This window comes from Callithrix jacchus, chromosome 13 (assembly GCF_049354715.1).
Source record: "Callithrix jacchus isolate 240 chromosome 13, calJac240_pri, whole genome shotgun sequence".
NCBI lineage: Eukaryota > Metazoa > Chordata > Mammalia > Primates > Cebidae > Callithrix > Callithrix jacchus.
In genome coordinates this window covers 99,757,193-99,777,157 of record NC_133514.1, presented here as the reverse complement: position 1 = coordinate 99,777,157, position 19,965 = coordinate 99,757,193, and the positions used below count along the sequence as shown (strand labels likewise).

General features: G+C 41.2%; 2 protein-coding genes across 7 annotated transcripts in view; one reads left to right on the top strand and one right to left on the bottom strand.

Moving 5' to 3' along the window:
• The window catches only part of WDR7 (WD repeat domain 7), a 390,067-nt gene extending 378,282 nt beyond the window's left edge, over positions 1 to 11,785 (bottom strand). For both annotated transcript variants that reach the window (XM_054244247.2, XM_078348222.1), the window contains exon 1: positions 11,673 to 11,785. The gene's annotated coding sequence lies outside the window, so the exon portion shown is untranslated. The remainder of the gene's footprint in view (positions 1 to 11,672) is intronic.
• A 223-nt stretch (positions 11,786 to 12,008) lies between these two features.
• The window catches only part of TXNL1 (thioredoxin like 1), a 42,131-nt gene continuing 34,174 nt past the window's right edge, over positions 12,009 to 19,965 (top strand). For all 5 annotated transcript variants that reach the window (XM_002757271.5, XM_008979872.4, XM_017963502.4 and 2 more), the window contains exon 1: positions 12,009 to 12,263. In XM_002757271.5, coding sequence (XP_002757317.1) covers positions 12,166 to 12,263 — 98 coding nt within the window. In that variant the 5' untranslated portion in view covers positions 12,009 to 12,165. The remainder of the gene's footprint in view (positions 12,264 to 19,965) is intronic.

Sequence of the window (19,965 nt, the reverse complement as noted above, 5' to 3'; positions counted from 1 at the left end):
TACTCGGGAGGCTGAAGCAGGAGAACTGCTTGAGTCCGGGAGGTGGAGGTTGCAGTGAGCCAAGATCACACCACTGCACCCCAGGCAACAGAGAGAGCAGATTGGGCCTGGACCAGGTAATAAAAAGCTTACATGGGAAAACAGAGTAATGTCAGATAACAAGAGGCCTTTAGTGGCCATATAAACTTTTTGGTCTTTATTCCAAAGACAATGAAAAGTAATTGAAGACTTTTGACCTATAATTAGAGTGGCCGTTTTCCTAACCATATGGTATTCAGGTTTTTAAAATTGCTTTACGATGAATTATCACAACCTTAGTGTCATAGTGTCTTAAAACAACACATATGTATTGCCTCGCTTTCCATGGGCAAGGAGGTCAGGCACAGGTTACCTGAGTCCTGTGCTCATGCTCTCACAGGACTACAAGTGGGTGTCAGCCAGACTACAGTTCTCATCTGGAGGCTGGATTAGGGAAGAATCTGATTCCAAACTCCTGTCAGCTCATTGAGTTCCTTGTGGCTGTCTGACTAAAGGCCCTGGCTTCCTATTGGCCCTGAACTGGAAGTGGTCATTAGGTCCTAGCAGCCACCCACAGTTCCTTACCACATGGGCCTTACTAAAGATGGCAGCATGCTCCTTCAAAGCCAGCAGGGAAAATCTCTCTACAGAGCACAAGAAAGATGGAGTCACGTAGATATAGATACAGCTATGGAAATGGACATGGATATAGATATGGAAATGGATATAGATGATAACCAAAATTAGGGAGTGATAGGCATCAACTTTGCATATTTTATTGGCTAAAGTAAATCATAGGTTTATCTGCACTCAAGGAGAAAAGATTATCACACACAAGAGTGTGTGATTCATCAGAGGTCACAAGATGTGCCAGCCACAATTATTAATTGGGCAGGAATGTACAGTGTAAATTAGGTGGGGAATACAGAGAGACAAGGAGGCAAGTGAGATGTTGTCATCATTGTTCTAACTAAAAATGTATCGTGATCACTGCAACAGATTCATCAATGAGACCCACAGGATAAAGTCATGGATTTCATCATCTTAGAGGCTTTTTGTTTTTCTGAGATGGAGTCTTGCACTGTCACCCAGGCTGGAGTGCAATAGCATGATCTTGGCTTACTGCAACCTCTGCCTTCTGGGTTCACGCGATTCTCCTGCCTCAGCCTCCTGAGTAGCTCGGATTACAGGTGCACACCACCACACTTGGCCAATTTTTTAATAATTTTAGTAGAGACAGCATTTCAGTATGTTGGCCAGACTGGTGAACTCCAGACCTTGTGATCTACCTGCCTCAGCCTCCCAAAGTGCTGGGATTACAGGCATGAGGCACCACACCCAGCGTTAGAGTCATTTTTAAATCTTAAGTACTACTCTGTCCTTAGAATTTAGTAGCAAATTACCCTACAGCACACCAGTACCTTTTAGACTTCTTAAGTTCCAGGTTAGCTCTCCAAAAAGCAAGGAGGTTTGCTCTTCCATTTTGTGAATTTCAAAAAAAGGAGCTAGACCAGTGGTCTAGCAGTGACTTTATTGCTGTTATTTGCTGATCATTTCATGTGTGCTGTTATTTTCTCATCAAGGTTATTAGTCTTAGTTCAGTGTTCCCCACAGTGCCTAGTACTCTGCTGATACTCCCCCTTCCTTCCTGGACCTTCTCCTGGAAAAGTCCTATCATGGTTGATGGCTTTATGTTAGTACCAAGAGTCCCCACACTTTATCATGTTGTGACAAAGAGGCTTAATAAGTGTTCTTTGCATGATTTTTGTATCATTAAAACTGCCTTATGCAATTAAGATATTCCTTTTGCACTTTCTCACATGACATGAAAGTCAAGTGTTGATACTTCTCTTTTTTTCCTGTCTCATGACTTCCATGATTCAAACCATTTCTTTCCAAGTAACAAAATGTCTTTTTCTAGAAACATCTCTAGTTGCTCCATACTCAGGCCCTTTAGGAAGGAGTAAAGGTGATAAGATTAGTGGTGCTAAACTGCCTGACAAATGAGGGTTTTGCAGCCCCCTCACTAAACTAACAAGAGTAGCAAGGGCAAATTAGAATAGACAGGGAAGGAGGAGCTGATGAGTACTAGTGGTAGCCCTGGTCACCAACTGCAGCAGCCAGGCTGTAGATCGTATACTAACCTCCCGTTTCTAAGTTTCCCATAGGAAGAGAGGATGACCAGAAACTTAGAAGAGTTGCTCCCCAAACCTGTGTGGAGAAGGGGATCCATTGTTGTATAAATAGTGGACTATGGGAGACACAAGAAGCACCACCCAGATTCCCCTTCAAGAAAAAAGCACTTCCTAGCTGCAAGGAGAGTGGTTTGCTCACATTCTTGCTGTTAGCTTCTTCACGGTTACCTGGGCTTTCCAGCTGAGGTCACACTGATCTTGGGGCAGCCTCTGACAAATGACTGAGCAAGGTGAGGAAAGTCCAGGGCACATTCTGCTTGGGGAGGCCCCCAGTCTAGGGGGTGGTATTTAGGCACAGGAATTTCTGCTCCCATGGGGTGGGAGGGGGCGGGGAACTCTTTTAATAGGCAATCTTTGTACTAGAGCTCCCTCTTGGGTTAGTAGAGACTTCCTCAGATCTGCTTTTTCCCTTCCTCTGCCCAATCCTGCTTCCTCCCTTTTCCTCTCTCAGATGGGAGATAAATAAACCTTTTGGACTCCACTCCATCTCAGCATCAGCTTCCCTGAGAAAACCCATCCTGCATCATGACACCATTTTTAACAATTAATAATCAGGAGCTGTCATTATATCTTTGCAACTTTTCTCTTGGTTTTATTTTTTTCTGAAGAAAAAGTTGGGGAAAAAAGAAATAAAGATTAAACAGAGTTTTAATAAAAGAGAGACATAAAACTTATCAACCCATGCAATGCATGTGTCTTATTTTGATACCAATTCAAGTAAGCTATAAAATAAATTAGGAGAAAAATGGGAAATTTTAACTGAGTGGGTACTTAATGATATTAAAGAAATCTTGTTAACATATTAGAATGTTATAATGATATTTTGGTTATGTTTGTAAAGGACTCCTCATCTTCCAGATGTGCAGGCTGAAATATTTATGTATGAAATTGTAAGATGCCTAACATTTGCTCCATGATAATCTGAGGTAAGGAAGACAGTGGCAATGACTCTTTACTTCCATCTTCATGAAACAGTACATTCTTTTACTCTAAATCTAATTCACTAAGGAGAAAAAAGTCACTGATTCACTATCCAGTGGTTTTTGGGCACTGTGCTGAGCTACATGTGCAGACTTGGTTCTTGTGGTCAAGTTACTCGGTCTGGCAGGGAGGCAGGGAGCCAGGCAGACCCACCACTGTGAGCAGTGATGTACCTGGTGCTTTCTACCAGTTGCTGTGGGGCTGATCCTCCTACTGACTTTCTAATACTAATGTTCTGATATTTTGTAGGAAATACTGTTTTTAACATTGTGTGAATAGCCACTTCCTTATTGTATAGAAACCACTAACATACATTTGACTTTTATTGGATTTCTTCAGTATCTGGCCCTCAGATGTACTCAGATATTCTGATACCTGCTACTTTAGAATGGACTGAGTGATGAGGGTATGATGTGTTAAGTGTGTGTTTGCTCAAGGGCATGCCTGAGAGAGGGCTTTGAATACAGTAAAGCCTCTGTGAAAAGTTTTATCAGCCTGGCATGGTGGCTCATCCATCCCTGTAATCCCAGCACTTTGGGAGGCTGAGGCAGGAGGTTCACTTGCGGTCAGGAGTTCGAGACTAGCCTGACCAACATGGTGAAATCCTGTCTCCACTAAAAATATAAAAATTAGCCAGGTGTGGTGACATGCATCTGTAATCCCAGGTAGGAGACTGGCTTGAATCCAGGAGGCAGAGGTTGCAGTGACTTGAGATTGCACCACTGCACTCCAGCCTGGACAACAGCGTGAGCCTGCTCAAAAAAAATATTATTTCCTTTCTTGTCTATATTTCCTAGCTAGACAATATCTACAACACCACAAGCAAAAAGAGCTTTTACAACTAGTGATTAAGTGAAAACATACATTGTTAGTTATGTGTGGTTTTTCAGTTCTAAATAGTTCATTCCAATAATGCTAGAGAATGAATGTTCATTTCCCCCACTATTCATATATTGAAAGCCCAATGTGATGGTATTTGGGAGGTAATTATGTCATGAGAGTAGAGCCCTTATTAAAAAAGACACAAGATAGAATACTTGCTCTCCTGTCTCGCTCTCTCTCTCTCCCCCTAGCCCCACTTCTTCCCCACTGTATGAGGGTACAATGAAAAGACAGCCCTCTTAAACCAGCAAGAAAGCCCTCACCAGACATAGATTTGGGCCAGCACCTTGATCTTGGACTTCTCAGTTCCCAGAACTGAGAGAAATAAATGTTTGTTTAAACCACCAACTCCATGGTACTCTGTTATAGTAGCCTGAACCAAGACAAACCCTCAATATACTTTTAAAAAAATAATAAAATGTAAAACGCAGTTTTTATTGCAGAAGCTGAGGTGTTGGAAATATTTTTCTAAATATCTGGGCTTCTCAATAGAAACTCTAAGCAGCTTTATGACCCTGGACATCAGATATAAATTTCAGATGAAAAAACTATTTTACATATTTGGCAAACACCCGAACTGACTCTGAGAATTGCCAGTGAGGTTCTTTAGTATGTTCCAGGAGATCTGTGACAGTGATAGAATACTCCACAGCTTCCTAGGAAACCCTCTCCTCCAAGGTACAGCCCAGTGTCCAAAACTTAAGAATATAATGTTAGTGGGATAAATGGTACATCTGGTGACTTGATGGCATCTAAAGAAACATTTGCTATCAAAGGGGAAATGACACCCTTTTGACTAAAAATATATTGTGCCACCTAGGGACACCTGGGAAAATAATATATTCGATTTTCAAATTCAAGGCATACAACTAGAAAGGGTTTGGAAATCATGAAGCAGGATTTCCTTTCTATTTAATATTTATATTGCATAAATATTGCACAAATTACACCAGACTGGAGGACTGGAGTGCAGTGGCTCACTGCAGCCTTAAACTCCTGGCCTCAAGTGATTCTCCCACTTTAGCCTCCCAAGTATCTGGAACTACAGGTGTATGACATCATGCCTGGCTTGAATTCTTAGATATGACAGCAAAAGCACAGATAACAAAAGAAAAAAAAATAGGTAAACTGGATTTCATTGACATTTAAAACATTTGTGCCTCAAAGGACATCATCAAGAAAAAGAAAGTGAAAAGACAACCTGTAAAATGGAAGAAAATATCTGAAAATAATTTAACCTATATGGGATTGATATCCAGAATATATAAAGAACTCCTACAACCCAACAGCAAAAACAAATAACCTGATTCAAAAATGGGCAAAGGACTTCAATAGACACTTCTCCAAAGAAAATAAAGAAATAAGCATTAAGCACATGAAAAAATGTTTAACACCTTCAGTCACTAGGGAAATGTGAAATATCACCTCATCCACAAAGAAGACTATTATCAAAAAAATTAAAATTAGCAATTGTTGCTAGGATGTGGAGAAACTGGAACCCTCGTACATTCCTAGTAAGAATGTAGAATAGTGGAGGCACTGTGGAAACAGTTTGGCAGTTCCTCAAATCATTAACCATAGAACTACCACATGATCCAGCAATTCCACTCTTAGGTATATACCAAAAAGAATGGAAAAGCAGGGACTTGAAGAGATCCTTATACACCAATGTTCACAGTAGCATTATTAACAGCAGCTAAAAGGTAGCAACAATCTGAGCATCCATCAACAAATGAATAAGTAAACAAAATGTGATATACTCATATAATGGAACATATTGAGTCATAAAAAGGAATGAAATAAAGTTTGATATATGCTATCATATAGAAGGAATTTGAAAACTTAGTGCTAAGTGAAATAAGCCAGGCCAAGTGCGATGGCTCAACCTGTAATCCCAGCACTTTGGGAGGCTAAGGTGGGAGGATCATTTGAGATCAGGAGTTTGAGACCAGCCTGATCAACATGGTGAAACCCTGTTTCTACTAAAAATACAAAAATTAGCCAAGCATGGTGGCACGCACCTTTAATCCCTACTACTCAGGAGGCTGAGGCAGTAGAATGGCTTGAACCTGGGAGGCAGAGGTTGCGGCCTGAGTGACAGAGCAAGACTTTGTCTCAAAAAAAAAAAAAAAGAAATAAGCCAGTCACAAAAAAGACAAATAACTGTATGATTCCATTTATATGAGATGTCTAAAATAAGAAAATTCAGAGAGATAGAAAGTAGAATAGAGATTAACAGGGATGGGGAAAAGGGAAAACGGAGTTATTTAGTGGGTACAGAGTTTCTGTCTGGGATGATGAGAAGGTTCTGGAAATGGACAGCAGTGAGTGCACTTAATGCTACTGAGTTGTGTACTTTAAAAACTGGTTAAAATGGGCCAGGTGCAGTGACTCACATATGTAATGTCAGCACTTTGCAGGGCTGAGGCAGGAGAATTAGTTGAGCTCAAGACCAGCCTGGGCAACAAAGTGAGATCCCATCTCTACAGAAAATTTAAAAATTTGCTTGGTGTGGTGGCATGCACCTGTCAGCCCAAATACAAGGGAGGCTAAGGCAAGTGGACTGCTTGAACATAGGAGGTCGAAGCTGCAGTGAGCCTTGATTATGCCACTGCACTCCAGCCTGGGTGATGAAGCAAGACCCTGTCTCAGAAAAGAAAAAGTTAAAATGCTAAATTTTATGTATGTATATTTACTCAATATATATGTATATACATATATATGAGGAAATCCTGCTTCCTAATTTCCAAACCCTTTCTAGTTGTATGCTATGAATTTGAAAATTAAATGCATCATTCAATCATATATATTACTATATATTTATATAGTAAATATATAAAGTTACATACATGGGTTCATCACCTATCTATGGGTTCCATTTTAGCCCATATCCCTGGAAATGGAGCTATCACAAAAGTGTACATTCTGAAGGACAGGAACATGTAACACTCATCTTTAACTTTTGAGGCTATGGCACACTGCCTGCCACACTGGAGGTCCTGAAGAATTTGTTGTGGTTGTCAGTGAGCTGACTCCAATCTTAATTGAACTGTACTCGTTGTTCAGATAAAGACCAACGACTCCCTTGCTACATTAAAAGGCATTTCATAGCCTTCAACCTTTTCGTCTTTGACACTTTACTTCTGCGATAGTCCTCCTGAGTCTCTGCTTCTTTAACTTTTCTCATTTTACTCCCTATTTGTAGTTGTCCTTACATTTCTGCTGTTAACTCTTTGCTTTTCTGTGTACTTCCTTATGATCTTCTTTAGTGGTATCAACTATGACTGCTATGCTGGAAACTCTCATATATTTATCTCTAGCCTGCTATGTTAATCTTCTAGCCTCCAATTTCTCTGGTGTTAAACATTTTTAAAATTTTCGTATCAGGCAGAGTCACAAAAGGAAAAGGCATATTCAAAATAGGTAACTGAGTATAATTTGGTATGGGCAGTATTAACAAACATGTAGATAGGATCTAGGAAAGTCAAAAATGCAATGGTAGGCTGGGCCTGGTGGCTCATCCCTGTAATTCCAGCACGTTGGAAGGCGAAGGCGGGCTGATTATTTGAGGTTATCAGTTGGAGACCAGCCTGGCCAACATGGCGAAACCCCATTTCTAATAAAAACACAAAAATCAGCCAGTGTGGTGGCAAGCACCTTTAATCCCAGCTACCTGCAAGGTTGAGGCAGGAGAACTGCTTGAACCGGAGACACAGAGGTTGTAGTGAGCCAATATTGCACCACTGCACTCCAGCTTGGGTGACAGAATGAGAGAGACTCCATTGCAAAAAAAAAAAAAAGCAATGGTGCTGCTAAAAAGAAAATAAAAACAACAACATCAAGGATTGAGCAGTGAGTAAAAAAGTTTAACTGTAAAGACGGGGACTAGATTCATCATACAACTAGGTTCTGGGTGGTAAGGGTAGTTCTTTTTAAACCAAAAGATCCTTATTGGTATTACGAGAGTGAACTTTCCCGGTGTTGCCCATTAGCTTGTGGTATCTGAGCTAACCAATTAGGCTAGTGCTAGGTGGCTGGCAGTTCATGCTATAAGCCTGGGAAGTCTATCTTGGAATACAGCTTCCAGGTACCTCTGTTTCCTGTGGGTGCCTGCCTTCGGATTATAGTGGTGAGTGTCTCTGTTCTTTATGTGGACTATCCAATTCAGTACTCTCTTGTCTCGTCAGGAACAGGTAGCATCAGGTTAGGTGCCACACCCAGTGCCAGGTTCCAGCCCATGCTGAGGTCTGAAGGGAGTGGTTAGATGGGTGGCAGATAGCTAGCTGAAAGAACACTTGGGCGGTTGTAGGCAGGTAAAAGATGGCTTTACTCAGCAGCTCTCTTACACTGTCTGTTTCTGTCTCAGCTGCCTGCTCTGGCCCTGCAGCTTCTGCTGCTCTCACACCTGCAGCTGCATTCCCTGGTCTGCAAAACCAGCTCTCCCTTACAGGGTAGGCAGCTTAATTCTCTCTGGGCATGAGCCAAGCCATGCTGTGTTGTATGTACAGCGTTATCAGGGCAGTTATACCTTTTACAAACAAAAGTGGCTCTGAACAAGGAGATGAGCCTTCCCATTTTATATCTACATAGCTGTGATTATATAACAAGTGGAGTTATGCGCCTCTACTCCAAATTCACTGAGTCACACAGGATGTTTACCTCGGCCTACTCTTGACCAAAGCACATCCATTTTCCTTACACTAAGTGGCTGGCCCAGAGTTTCTCTCGTTAGTATATGGGTGCTACCAACAGCTTGGAGTAATTTCGACTTCCATATCTAAAGAGACAATAGAAGACAGTGATTGCAGGAACCCTAAGAGAGTAATGGTATGACAAGAGCTGTGGTCTTTGGTGGAGATACAGGGTCTTTGGTGGAGATACAGACAGCCTGTAAACACAGCAGGAAGGGAGCTAAGGGAATTACTAACTGGATCTCATTTTCTTCTATCCTCCAATCTCTTAACAAGAAGCTCCAACAGAGGATCCTATTGATGCAGTCCTTGTAGGCAGGTTCCTAGAGCCGAGAGCAAAGAAAGGTAAGAGAGTAGACGTGGAGGGACACATGGTGTCCCTATTAGAGCTAACTTTTACAATGCCTCTTTTCATATTGCTTCTTAAGAATCTATAACCTATCTTGCTTTCATAAGCCCTGTTTCCCCCTTCATGTCTACTATAGCTCATGTAGTGGAGACCATTTCTACTTGCTTCTTAGGCAAAACTGGAAGGACAGTTGGGAATAATAAGAATCCATTTGTTCTGGATTCCCCCAACCCCACCCAAATTCATAGGTTGAAGCCCCAACCCCAAATATTATTCTAAGTGGAGATAGGACCTATAACTTTTAAGGAGGTAATTAAAGTTGTGATATCATCAGAGTGGATCTTTAATCTAGTAAGACTGCTGTCCTTGTAAGGAAGAGGATCAGGCTAGTACTGTATGTGCATGTGTGTGTGCACAGAGAAAATGTGAAGACACAGTAAGAAGACAGCCATTTAAAAGTGAAGGAGAGAGGCCTTAGGAGAAACCAACACTAACAGCACTTGGATCTTGGACTCCTGTTCTGAAGCAGTCTTCAGAACTGTGAGAAATAAATTTATTTTAAGTCACTCAGTCTTTGCTATTTTTATAGCAACCCTAGTTGATTAGCTGAATAGACACCATTGTTTAAAAAACATCTTTTATCAAATACCTCATATTTTGGTTCTTTATAAACATCATCCACTATAACCTTTTACTGTCACAATCCTAGAAAGCAGGTGTTATTAATCCAAGACTCACAGACAAGGAAGCTGAGGTTCTGAGAGGTTAGGAGTTTGTGCATGGCCATAAAATTTAAGTAGCAAGGCCGGGCCCGGTGGCTCGTGCCTGTAATCCCAGCACTTTGGGAGGCCAAGGCAGGCAGATCACCTTTGGTCAGGAGTTTGAGACCAGCCTGGCTAACACAGTGAAATCCCGTCTCTATTAAACATACAATAAAAGTAGCTGGTGTGGTGGTGCGCACCTGTAATCCCAGCTACCTGGGGGGCTGAGACAGGAGAATCACTTGAACCCAGGAAGCGGAAGTTGTGGTGAACCGAGATCACGCCTGTGCACTCCAGCCTGGGCAACAGAGTGAGACTCTGTCTCAAAAAAAAAAAAAAAAAAAATGTAGTGGAACTTGTCTATCCATTAAAACCACTACAATGTAGTGATATCACATGAAAAAGGAATGTAATTACTGTATCTCTGGTGTGGCTGAGTTCAGTTAAGAATTATTTTCTTTCTGCAACACCTTGAGCTTTCTCTTTTCGCAGTTCCTGGGCTTCAGTTATCACACAGTTTGATGACTCTCAAGTCTTTAACGTCATCCTAGTCCTTTTTCTTTAGTTCCAGACTCACCCTTCTCACGATCTACTGTACCTCTCATTTGGATGTCCTTCAGGCATTTTAACTCATTTCTAAAAAGCTACACCATTGAAATGTTTGAGTTCTCTTAAAGTCCTCTGTCATCTCACTAAATTGGCCCAATAATTGTTTCTCAAACATATTCTTTCCTCTTCACTTCCACTGCAGATGCTTTCATAATTTAGTTCCTGGATCACCCTTGCTGCTACTCGACGGCTTTTTTAAAGACACATTTTCTATTTTCTTTTCTTTTCTTTTTTTTTTTCAGGCAGAGTCTGGCTCTGTCACACAGGCTGGAGTGCAGTGGTGCAATCATGGCTCCCTACAGCCTTGACCTCCCCACCTCAAGGAATCCTCCCATCTCAGCCTCCCGAGTAGCTGGGACCACAGACACACCCCACGACGCCCGGCTAATTTTTTTATTTCCAGTAGAGACGGGGTTTTCACCACGCTGCCCAGGCTGTAAACACACTTGCAATCGCAAAATTGCCCGGCAGTGATTCTTCCATTCTCTTCCCGACAAAATCCGAAATCCTTAGCGAGTCATTATCTAAGTTTGACCTTCCCTCCAATTTCATCTCCCCAGCTAAATCCAAAGACAAATAATTTGCCACCTGGCCTAATATTTAAAAGAGTACGCTGGCATTAGCCCACCTTGACTTGAAATCACAGAACCTACTGGGCAGGGATTAAATGAGCTAGTACACATATATAGAACTTATCTCTGACGTGGTTCATCATGTGGTAAATTTTAGCTATTCTTATCCACCAACCCATGCATATGCACCTGGTGGTCCCCTTGCTTGGAATATTCTCTCTCACCATCCATCTAACCCCTGCTTCTCTTTCAAGATTGAATCAAGGAGTCAGATTCCTAGCAAGTTTACCCTGCCCCACCTTCCCATCTCGTTTGTCTCCATCGCTTCCTATTCAAATTATTGTTTGCGTCGGTCACTCGACCGTGAACTTCCTGAAGGAGGGATAGTGTCATCTTTTTGGTCAAAATCTAAACACAGGTGCACGATACTTTCTGAATGACTGCAGAGAGTGCTCCATATGTAATGAAGCCTGTTAATAAATTTTTCCTCAACCTTAATTTGTCTTGTGCGTAGACCTGCCCGAATACAGTACAGCAACACCTTCAAAGTACTTCTAGAGGGTGGCTTGAACAGCAACTAAGAAGCCTGGAGTAAAACAAGTGCACTCTTTTACCGTCCCAACGCCTGAACCTAGGTAGACGCCTCAGGTCTGGAAAACGCGGAGGAATCCAACTTTTGAGTCTTAGTCTGCGCTCGCGCACGTGACCCCTACACGTCTGCGTCTGCGCCGCTCAAGGTAGCGCGGGCCACTCAGTCTAAGGAGGGGCACGCTTCGCATTTTGGGATTGGGCAGTGAAGGCCAAAACGGACGGCGCAAAAATGACGTCAAGGCGCGCAAGCGCCGGCTACCCTGCCGCGCGGTGGCTGCTGGGTGCCGCACGCTTTACCTTCCTTCGCCTCTCCACACCCCCCCCCCCCCCGCCCCCTCGGCCGCTCCGCTCTCTGGCGTGACTCGGCACGGAGAGTCCCGGGAGTAGACGCCGCGGTCGCAGCCTCTTCTGTCCAGGCCTTGGCCTTCCTGAGGGTCTCTGCTTCCTCTCCCAGGTCATCTTCTTCAGTTTCGAAACCGGTGGCGTCGCGGCCACCCTGCCGGGTTCTCTGTGAGGATGGTAGGGGTGAAGCCGGTCGGGAGCGATCCGGATTTCCAGCCAGAGCTGAGCGGCGCGGGCTCCAGACTCGCCGTGGTCAAATTCACCATGAGAGGGTGAGGCCACGCTCGTGCCCTGTGGGTCCCCGCCCGTCCTTCCGTGCTTTCTTTTCACTCTTTGTCGGCCCGGGTTTCCTAGCGGTCTCTTGCCCCGGAATGTCCGGCGGTGGCCGCAGCCCCGAGCAGCTGCCGGGATTAGGCCTCATTTCTCGGGTGCGAGCCCCCATTTATTCACAGGGGGCTCCCAGACTGGCACGGAGGCCCGGCTGGCCGGCTTCCCCAGCTCAGGAGATTCCTCCCCTACTCCTTTTCAATTCTCCGACAAACTCTGCTCTTGGGGGTGGTCCGCCCCTATTCCTTCCAGCCTGTGGGAGTCTCCACAGCCACCCTTGCCTGAGCCTGACCCGTTCTTCCTGCGGAGCCAGCTGTCATTTGCATCTCTGGAGCTACAGAAACCTTATTCACCGAACACTTTGCTTCGATTCATGACCTGCACTTCCCTAAAGCCTTTGAAGATTGAGATGGGGCGATCCAACTAATAGCATAGCTCCTAGTCCTGAATTTCTGCTAATGCCTTTTGAACTAAGTTAACGTTGGTTTGCGGTGCTTTTTTTAATTATTTAAACTTTCTTTGTTCTTCATTCGGCCACTAACTTGTAGCTTAGACTCCAGTATGTGTGCGATTGCAAGTGGTCACACACAGCAGTCCGTATATAGAGTATTTCAGGTGGACAGGTTAGCCGGATATCTTAGTTGGACCAGGCTCTGTTTTTCGCTTAAGAGGACAGAGATCTTGAAAAATGTTAACTGTCTTTGGTAAATATCAACAAAATTTTAGGTCGCAGAACTGGTGGACTTTTTATAGTGAATGTGTAATAACGTTCCTGCGTAAGAATGTCATGTTGGAACTCGGCATTGGGAACCAAGGTTTCACGAATGTGTGTGTGTGTTTCACAGATCTCTCGTGTATGTCGATGGTATTTAGTTAGAAGTATTAGAGGTCTCCGTTTAATTTTCCGTGACCCCTTGGCGTTATTTATACGTCTAACGTGGGGCAATCTGCTGCTACTGGTATCACTGTTGATGTAACACACTTTCTTTTCCAGGCAACTATATAAACACAAGGCAGTATTTTGGATTTCAGAGCAAAAAACATAGTTCCTAGTACATGGTTCACTAAATGCTTAGCATATAAATGATGGCATTAGTATTATGTTGTTTTAGGGAATGGATGCAGATAGATACGAAGACAAGTTAAGATTTATTTTTGGACCAGTCTCTCTTACACCTAATTGAAAAAGGATAGTATCTTGGATTTCATATGGTGGACTAGAGTACCTATATGATATGTGGAATTTTGCATTTACCAAATTTAAAAGAATAAGTGATGTCATAAATATTAAAACACCTAAAAGGAATGTCGGAATTCTGTAAATATGTCTTCTCATTTTTAGCAATTTTGTAATGTCTGTATTCTTTGTTTTTGAGACTGAGTTTCGCTCTTACCGCCCAGGCTGGAGTGCAATCGTGCGATCTCAGCTCACTGCACCATCCGCCTTCCGAGTTCAAAGGATTCTCCTGCCTCAGCCTCCTGGGTAGCTGGGATTACAGGCACCGATCACCATGCCCAGATAATTTTTGTATTTTTAGTAGACAGGTTTCACCTGGTTGGCCAGGCTGATCTTGAACTCCTGACCTCCTGATCTCAGGTGATCCACCCACCTCGGCCCCCCAAAGTGCTGAGATTACAGGCGGGAGCCACCGTGCTCAGCCCTATATTCTTAATAATAAAGGAATACCTGTAGTACATTAAGTATCTAGGCCACAGTGGAAGAGGGAGGATTTGATTTCAATAAAGAGTCTCACTTTTAGTTCACTTTTCTAATTCTGGCCAGTTGAAGCTTTAATACTCTTGTCTTTCAATGATAGATTGTTTTTCCCCCTTACCGTAAAGGTAGGAGAGGTAATAGGGTAATAAATAAATATTGATTGAAGTGAGAAAAGTGGGAAAACATTGCTGTGAAGGAAATTTTTTTTATCATCAATGTGATGTCATTTAAGCATAAATGTAACTGCAGACATTGATTGGCAAAGAACTGTTATATTTAAAAAGGTATTTTGGTGGAATTATAATTATTTTTCTTTGTAATAACTGAGGGAAAGTTAATGTTTGAATTTAGAGAACTTTTAAATTCAAAAGCATATTTATATTACATTTACAAATCTGGTAAGATTGTATTTACCTTTAATGTTCCTCGAACATACTGGCCGTTAATACATCCTGTCTAAACTCGTTGCCAATAGGAACCCAGATGTATGTATATGGGGGGTCAGTATTAGACTCACAACTGTATTCGGTGAAATCCTGTAAGAAACCTCTTAGATCAAAGTTAATGCTCTCCCATTTTAGACTGAGGGAGTAGTTTCTCCAACACCTATTTCATTTCCTTTTCAACCCTATTTTAAACCTATTTCTTTTTCTTAACCTCTGTGCTTTATCCATTCTCAGTCTAAATTTTGCTAAAATGATACATAGATTGTTCTCCTGTGTAAGAATCTTTAGTGGCTTATAATAAAATATATATAACATAAAATTGACCATTTTAACCATTTTTAAGAGTATAATTCATTGGCCTTAAGGGTGGCCAGCCCTCTGTATCCATGGAGTCAACCAAATAAGGATAGAAAATATTTGGGGAAAATCATTGCATTTGTGCTGATTATGTACAGACTTTTTCTCTTGTCATTATTTTCTAAACAATACAGTATATCATCTATTTTACATTAGGTTTTATAAGTAATTTTAACATCTATTTTACATTAGCATTTACATTAGGTATTATAAGTAATCTAGAGATCATGTAAAGTGGGGGAATGGACACAGGTTATATGCAGATACTAGGCCATTTTCTATCAGGCCCTTGAGCATCTGTGATTTTGGTGTCCTGCTGGAGGTCCTGAAACTAACCCCCTGTGGATACCCAGGCATGACTCTACATTCACAATGTTGTGCCACCATCACCACTGTTTCCTAGAACTTGAGACAGAAATTCTGTATCCATTAAAGGATGACTCCCTATCCTCACTTCTCCAAAGGGACAAGGCTGTACCCATTCCATTAATCAGTAACTTGCCCTTCCCCATTTACATCCTTGGTAACCTCTGCTATGATTTCCATCTCCACAAATTTGCCAATTTGGGGCACCTAACTGAAATCGTTAACAATATTTTTCCTTTTGTTTTTGACTTCATTTAGCATAGTGTTTTCAGGGTTCATCCATGTCTTAGGATGTCTCTGAATTTCATTTTTTATAACTGCATAAAGTATTCCATTTATATATATGGCAAATTTTGTTTACCCGTTCATCTTTTGATTTGCAGGCGTTCTTTATATATTATGGATGTTAATATTTAATTTGCAAACACTTTGTCCCATTCTATGGGTTGTCTTTTTCTTGATGGTGTCCTTTAATGCACAGGTTTTTAATTTGATGAAGTCCAATTTATCTATAACTTTTGTTGCCTGTGCTTTTGGTGTCATATTCAAGAAATCATTACAAGATTCAACATCATGAAGATTTCTCCCTATGTTTTCAGCCAAGAGTTATAGTTTTAGCTTTTCAGTTTAGGTCTTTGATCCATTTTGAATTAATTTTGGTATATGTTGTAAAGTTAGGGTCCAATTTATTTCTTGGCATGTTCATATCCAATTTTTCCAACACTGTTTGTCTATCAAAATGCTGTCTTTTCCTTGTTGAATGGTTAACACCTTTTTCCCAGAGTATTTTTTAAGGAATTAAAAGTCAGTGCTTACATAGTCTTAATCCGTGTAAGTTACTTGTTTAAACTCTTTATATTGACTCATTCATTCCTGAGAATAACCCTAACAGCTATCCCCGTTTTACAGTTGAGGACATTGAGTCACAGAGAGATTAAATATCTTGTTTAATGTCCCAGTAGTGAATGCATCATTTTAATTGTAAAGTGCTCTTCTTGCTCTTCCCAGACTAAGGAGAAAAATGTACATTCATCTCTGTGTATCTGCACAGAGCCTTACAATTTTCAGTATGCATTTCCTTGATTAATTTACACCTCTGCCTGCAATTCAGTTCACTCTCTGATATTCTTTCTGGTAACGTTTTTAAACAGGTGTTGCCAAATCTTTACTCACACCCAGATACATTTTAGTGGTTATAAGTAGTACCAGTTTTGTTGCTGTTAAGTATCAGGTTTGTGGGTAAGTGATTAAAAATATATACACTGTGCTGTCTGTCATCCCATCATCCCAGTCCTCCCCCCCCCCCCATTAAACAGCATGAATGATTTTTGTCTTGAATTGATGAATGTATCACTTTTGTAATGTTTACTGTGCCCTGGGTTTTTTGAGACAGGATCTTGCTCTGTTGCTTAGGCTGGAGTGCAGGGGTGTGATCATGGCTCATTTGCAGTCTCAACCTCCTGGGTTCAAGCGATCCTCCCAACTCAGCCCTAGCAGTAGTTGAGACTACAGGCATGTACCACTATACCTGGCTAATTTTTAAATTTTTTGTAGAAATGGGGTTTTGTTATGTAGCTCAGGCTGGAGATGTGTTGAATTTTCTTAAAGCAGATCTGCCTTTGTAGTTGACTAGGATTTGTTACAATCCAAGAAGGATATCAATATATATTAGGATGTCGAATTCCAATAGTTACGATAGCGTGTTCAAATAATTAATTAAATATATATTAAACATATGTTAATTACATACCAGGAAATTACTGAGGACTGAAGGTAGTTTATTGAATTACAGAGTTAGCAGGCCCAGTGGTCCATAGAAAGCAAGGTAGAAAATGTTAGCAAGTGAAGTAGGTAGCTGTAAGACTAGAGCATGTTGAAGCCCTAGTCTTCAGAGAACAGAGTTGCTTTAGTTTTTAAGTTAATTTTTTATTGAAGTACAACAAGTGTACAAAAATGTACAGGAAATAGTTCATTACCAGCACCCCAGAGTCCCTGCACCTTCCCAGTCTTCTTCCCATTACTCTTGAATTCTAATACTAAAGGTCAGTTTTGCTTGTCTTTGAACTTTCTAGAAATAGAACCATATAGTCATGTAGTCTGTCTGGCTACCTTTCAAGAGTGTGTACATAGATTTGGAAATACCAAAAGACACTGAATAGGCCACTGTTTTGGACTTTTTACCAGTCAGTTAAGAGTTGGGTTCCCGAATTGAATTCTAGCTTAGTAATTTGTTCTTCTGGGATCTAATTCTGGCTTAGTAATTTGTTCTTGGGAGTTACAAGGCTTAAATGAGGTGACGTGAGTTTGGGAATGCATAACATATAGTGAGTGCCCAATGAATGCTAGCTGTTTTGTGTAATTAATAACACCAATTGTGATTAAGCCTACCCATTAGTAAATTTAGCACATGTGTAAATTGCTTAAAGTCTTACCCTGCATGGAAAAAGAAAAAAATTCCTTTTACCGTGGCTTTAGAAAGCATACTTTTTTTAATCCACTTACCAGATGTGTGTTTACACAAGTTGTTGCTCAAGATAAGACACTGGCTACTGTAGCAAATAGGGAAAGACAGCTAGTTCATGAAACAGAATTTATTTTATAGTATGACTGTAGAAAAAAATGTATTAAAAAGAAGCTAATGTAGTTGTTTCAAAGAAAGCTGATCTGTTCTAGTTGTGGCCCTGCTACCAACTAGGGTGTTTGGTCTTGGGCAGGTCATTTTCTGGTCTTCAGTTCTTATTAATTATATTAGGCTATGTCTGTTTTGAAGTATTAGTTCTGTGAGTTTCTTTCTTTTCTTTTTTTTTGAGATGGAGTTTCACTCTTGTTGCCTAGGCTTGAGTGCAATGGAGCGATCTCATCTTACTGCAACCTCCGCCACCCAGGTTCAAGCGATTCTTCTGCCTCAGCCTCCCAAGTAGCTGAGATTACAGGCATGTGTTACTAGGCCCGGCTAATGTTGTATTTTTAATAGAGACGGGGTTTCACCATGTTGGTCAGGCTGGTTTCGGACTCCTGACCTCAGGTGATCCACCAGCCTTGGCCTCCCAAGTGTTGGGATTACAGGTGAGAGCCACTGTGCCTGGCCAGGTTTATTTCTTTATACATTGTAGAAAGCCAGCGGTTTACTGTATTCTTTTTTTCAGAGAGCATAACTCAAAATCCTTCCAACATATACATTTTATATATTGGACTAAGAAGGTAAGTTTTCAGTCAAAGAGAAAGTTTAGAGTAGAAAAATAACTTTTTTTCCCTTAATTTTAAATCTCTGGACTAGATCTCTTGAACCTTTTGCAATGAAATAAAAAATCCTAGATTGTGCTAAGGGCTGCTAATCAAGGTGTGTGCAAGAGAAAAAGGTGTCATTCTGAAATTCAGGCATACTGGAAGCATAATATTTTAGAGTTGAAGAAAGTCCCTGGATAATCTGGTTCTTTTATTTTATACAGAGAAATCAGGTGACTTGTTTATGATCTCAGCTAATGGAAAAATGTGTTTACTCTTAACTGCTCATGTTAAGGAGGCAAACATCTTAGGTAAAATGATCAGCTGCCTGGGCACAGTGGCTCACACTTGTAATCCCAACACTTTGGGAAGCTAAGGTGGGAGAATCACTTAAGACTAGAAGTTTGAGACTGGTCTGGGCAACATAGGCAAACCTTGGGTCTACACAACATCAAAAATTATCTGGGTATGGTGGCATGTGCCTGTAGTCTCGGCTGCTGGGGAAGCTGAGGTGGAAGGATCACTTTAGCCTGAGGGATTGAGGCAGTGAGCTGTGATTATGCCGTTATACTCAGCCTGAGTGATAGAGTGAAACCCTAAATAAATAAATAATCGATTTACTTGAATGATTGGTTTGTGAAAGTACTCTGCTGTATATGTTTATTCTTTTGTATATACTTATGCTTCTCTGCTTTATGATGTATTTTGATTTTTGACTAAAGTTCCAACCTGTGATGTCTAACTAAAATGAAAGAATCTAGATAAAGTTAAATCTTGAAACAGATTTTTCACAGTAACCATAATTTTAATAGTCTTTTCAGCTGCAAGATGTATGTCTGTAACACCAATTAGCTAATAAATAGTTGATGAATAGAGAGATGTCAGTGTGATTTGGAAGTTGTATTGGTTCATATGTGATTTTTTCCTAGGAAGTGAAAAATAGAAATAAAACCTTCATCTGGAGCAGAAAGCTCTTAGCCACACAAGCAGATCACCTTTCGTGTTTAAAAAAGTTAATGAAGTTAAATAAGAGTGCCTACACCTAGCGCTTGTTCCCCAGAAGGGTTTATTTTAAATATTTCCTTTTCTCTTGTCCCTTCTTTAATGGCAGCCCTGGCTCAGAGCTCCACTTCAGTCTGCTTTGTGACAACACCTAAGCAACATTTCCAGTTAATTTTGTTCATTTCAAATATTCCCCAAGTTAGCTTCCAGCTCTGAGCCACATGCTGGGATGTCCTATCTTTTTCATTAATCCTAGTTACTGTCTTTTTTATTTTTTTTTGAGATGGAGTCTTGCTCTGTTACCCAGCTGGATTGCACAGTCTTGGCAATCTTGGCTCACTACAACCTTTACCTTCCAGGTTCAAGTGATTCTCCTGCCTCAGCCTCCTGAGTAGCCGAGACTACAGGCACCTGCCACCACACTCAGCTAAATTTTGTACTTTTATTAGAGGTGGGATTTTTACCATGTTGGCCAGGCTGGTCTTGAACTTCCCACCTTAAGTAACCCACCCACCTTGGCCTCCCAAAGTGCTG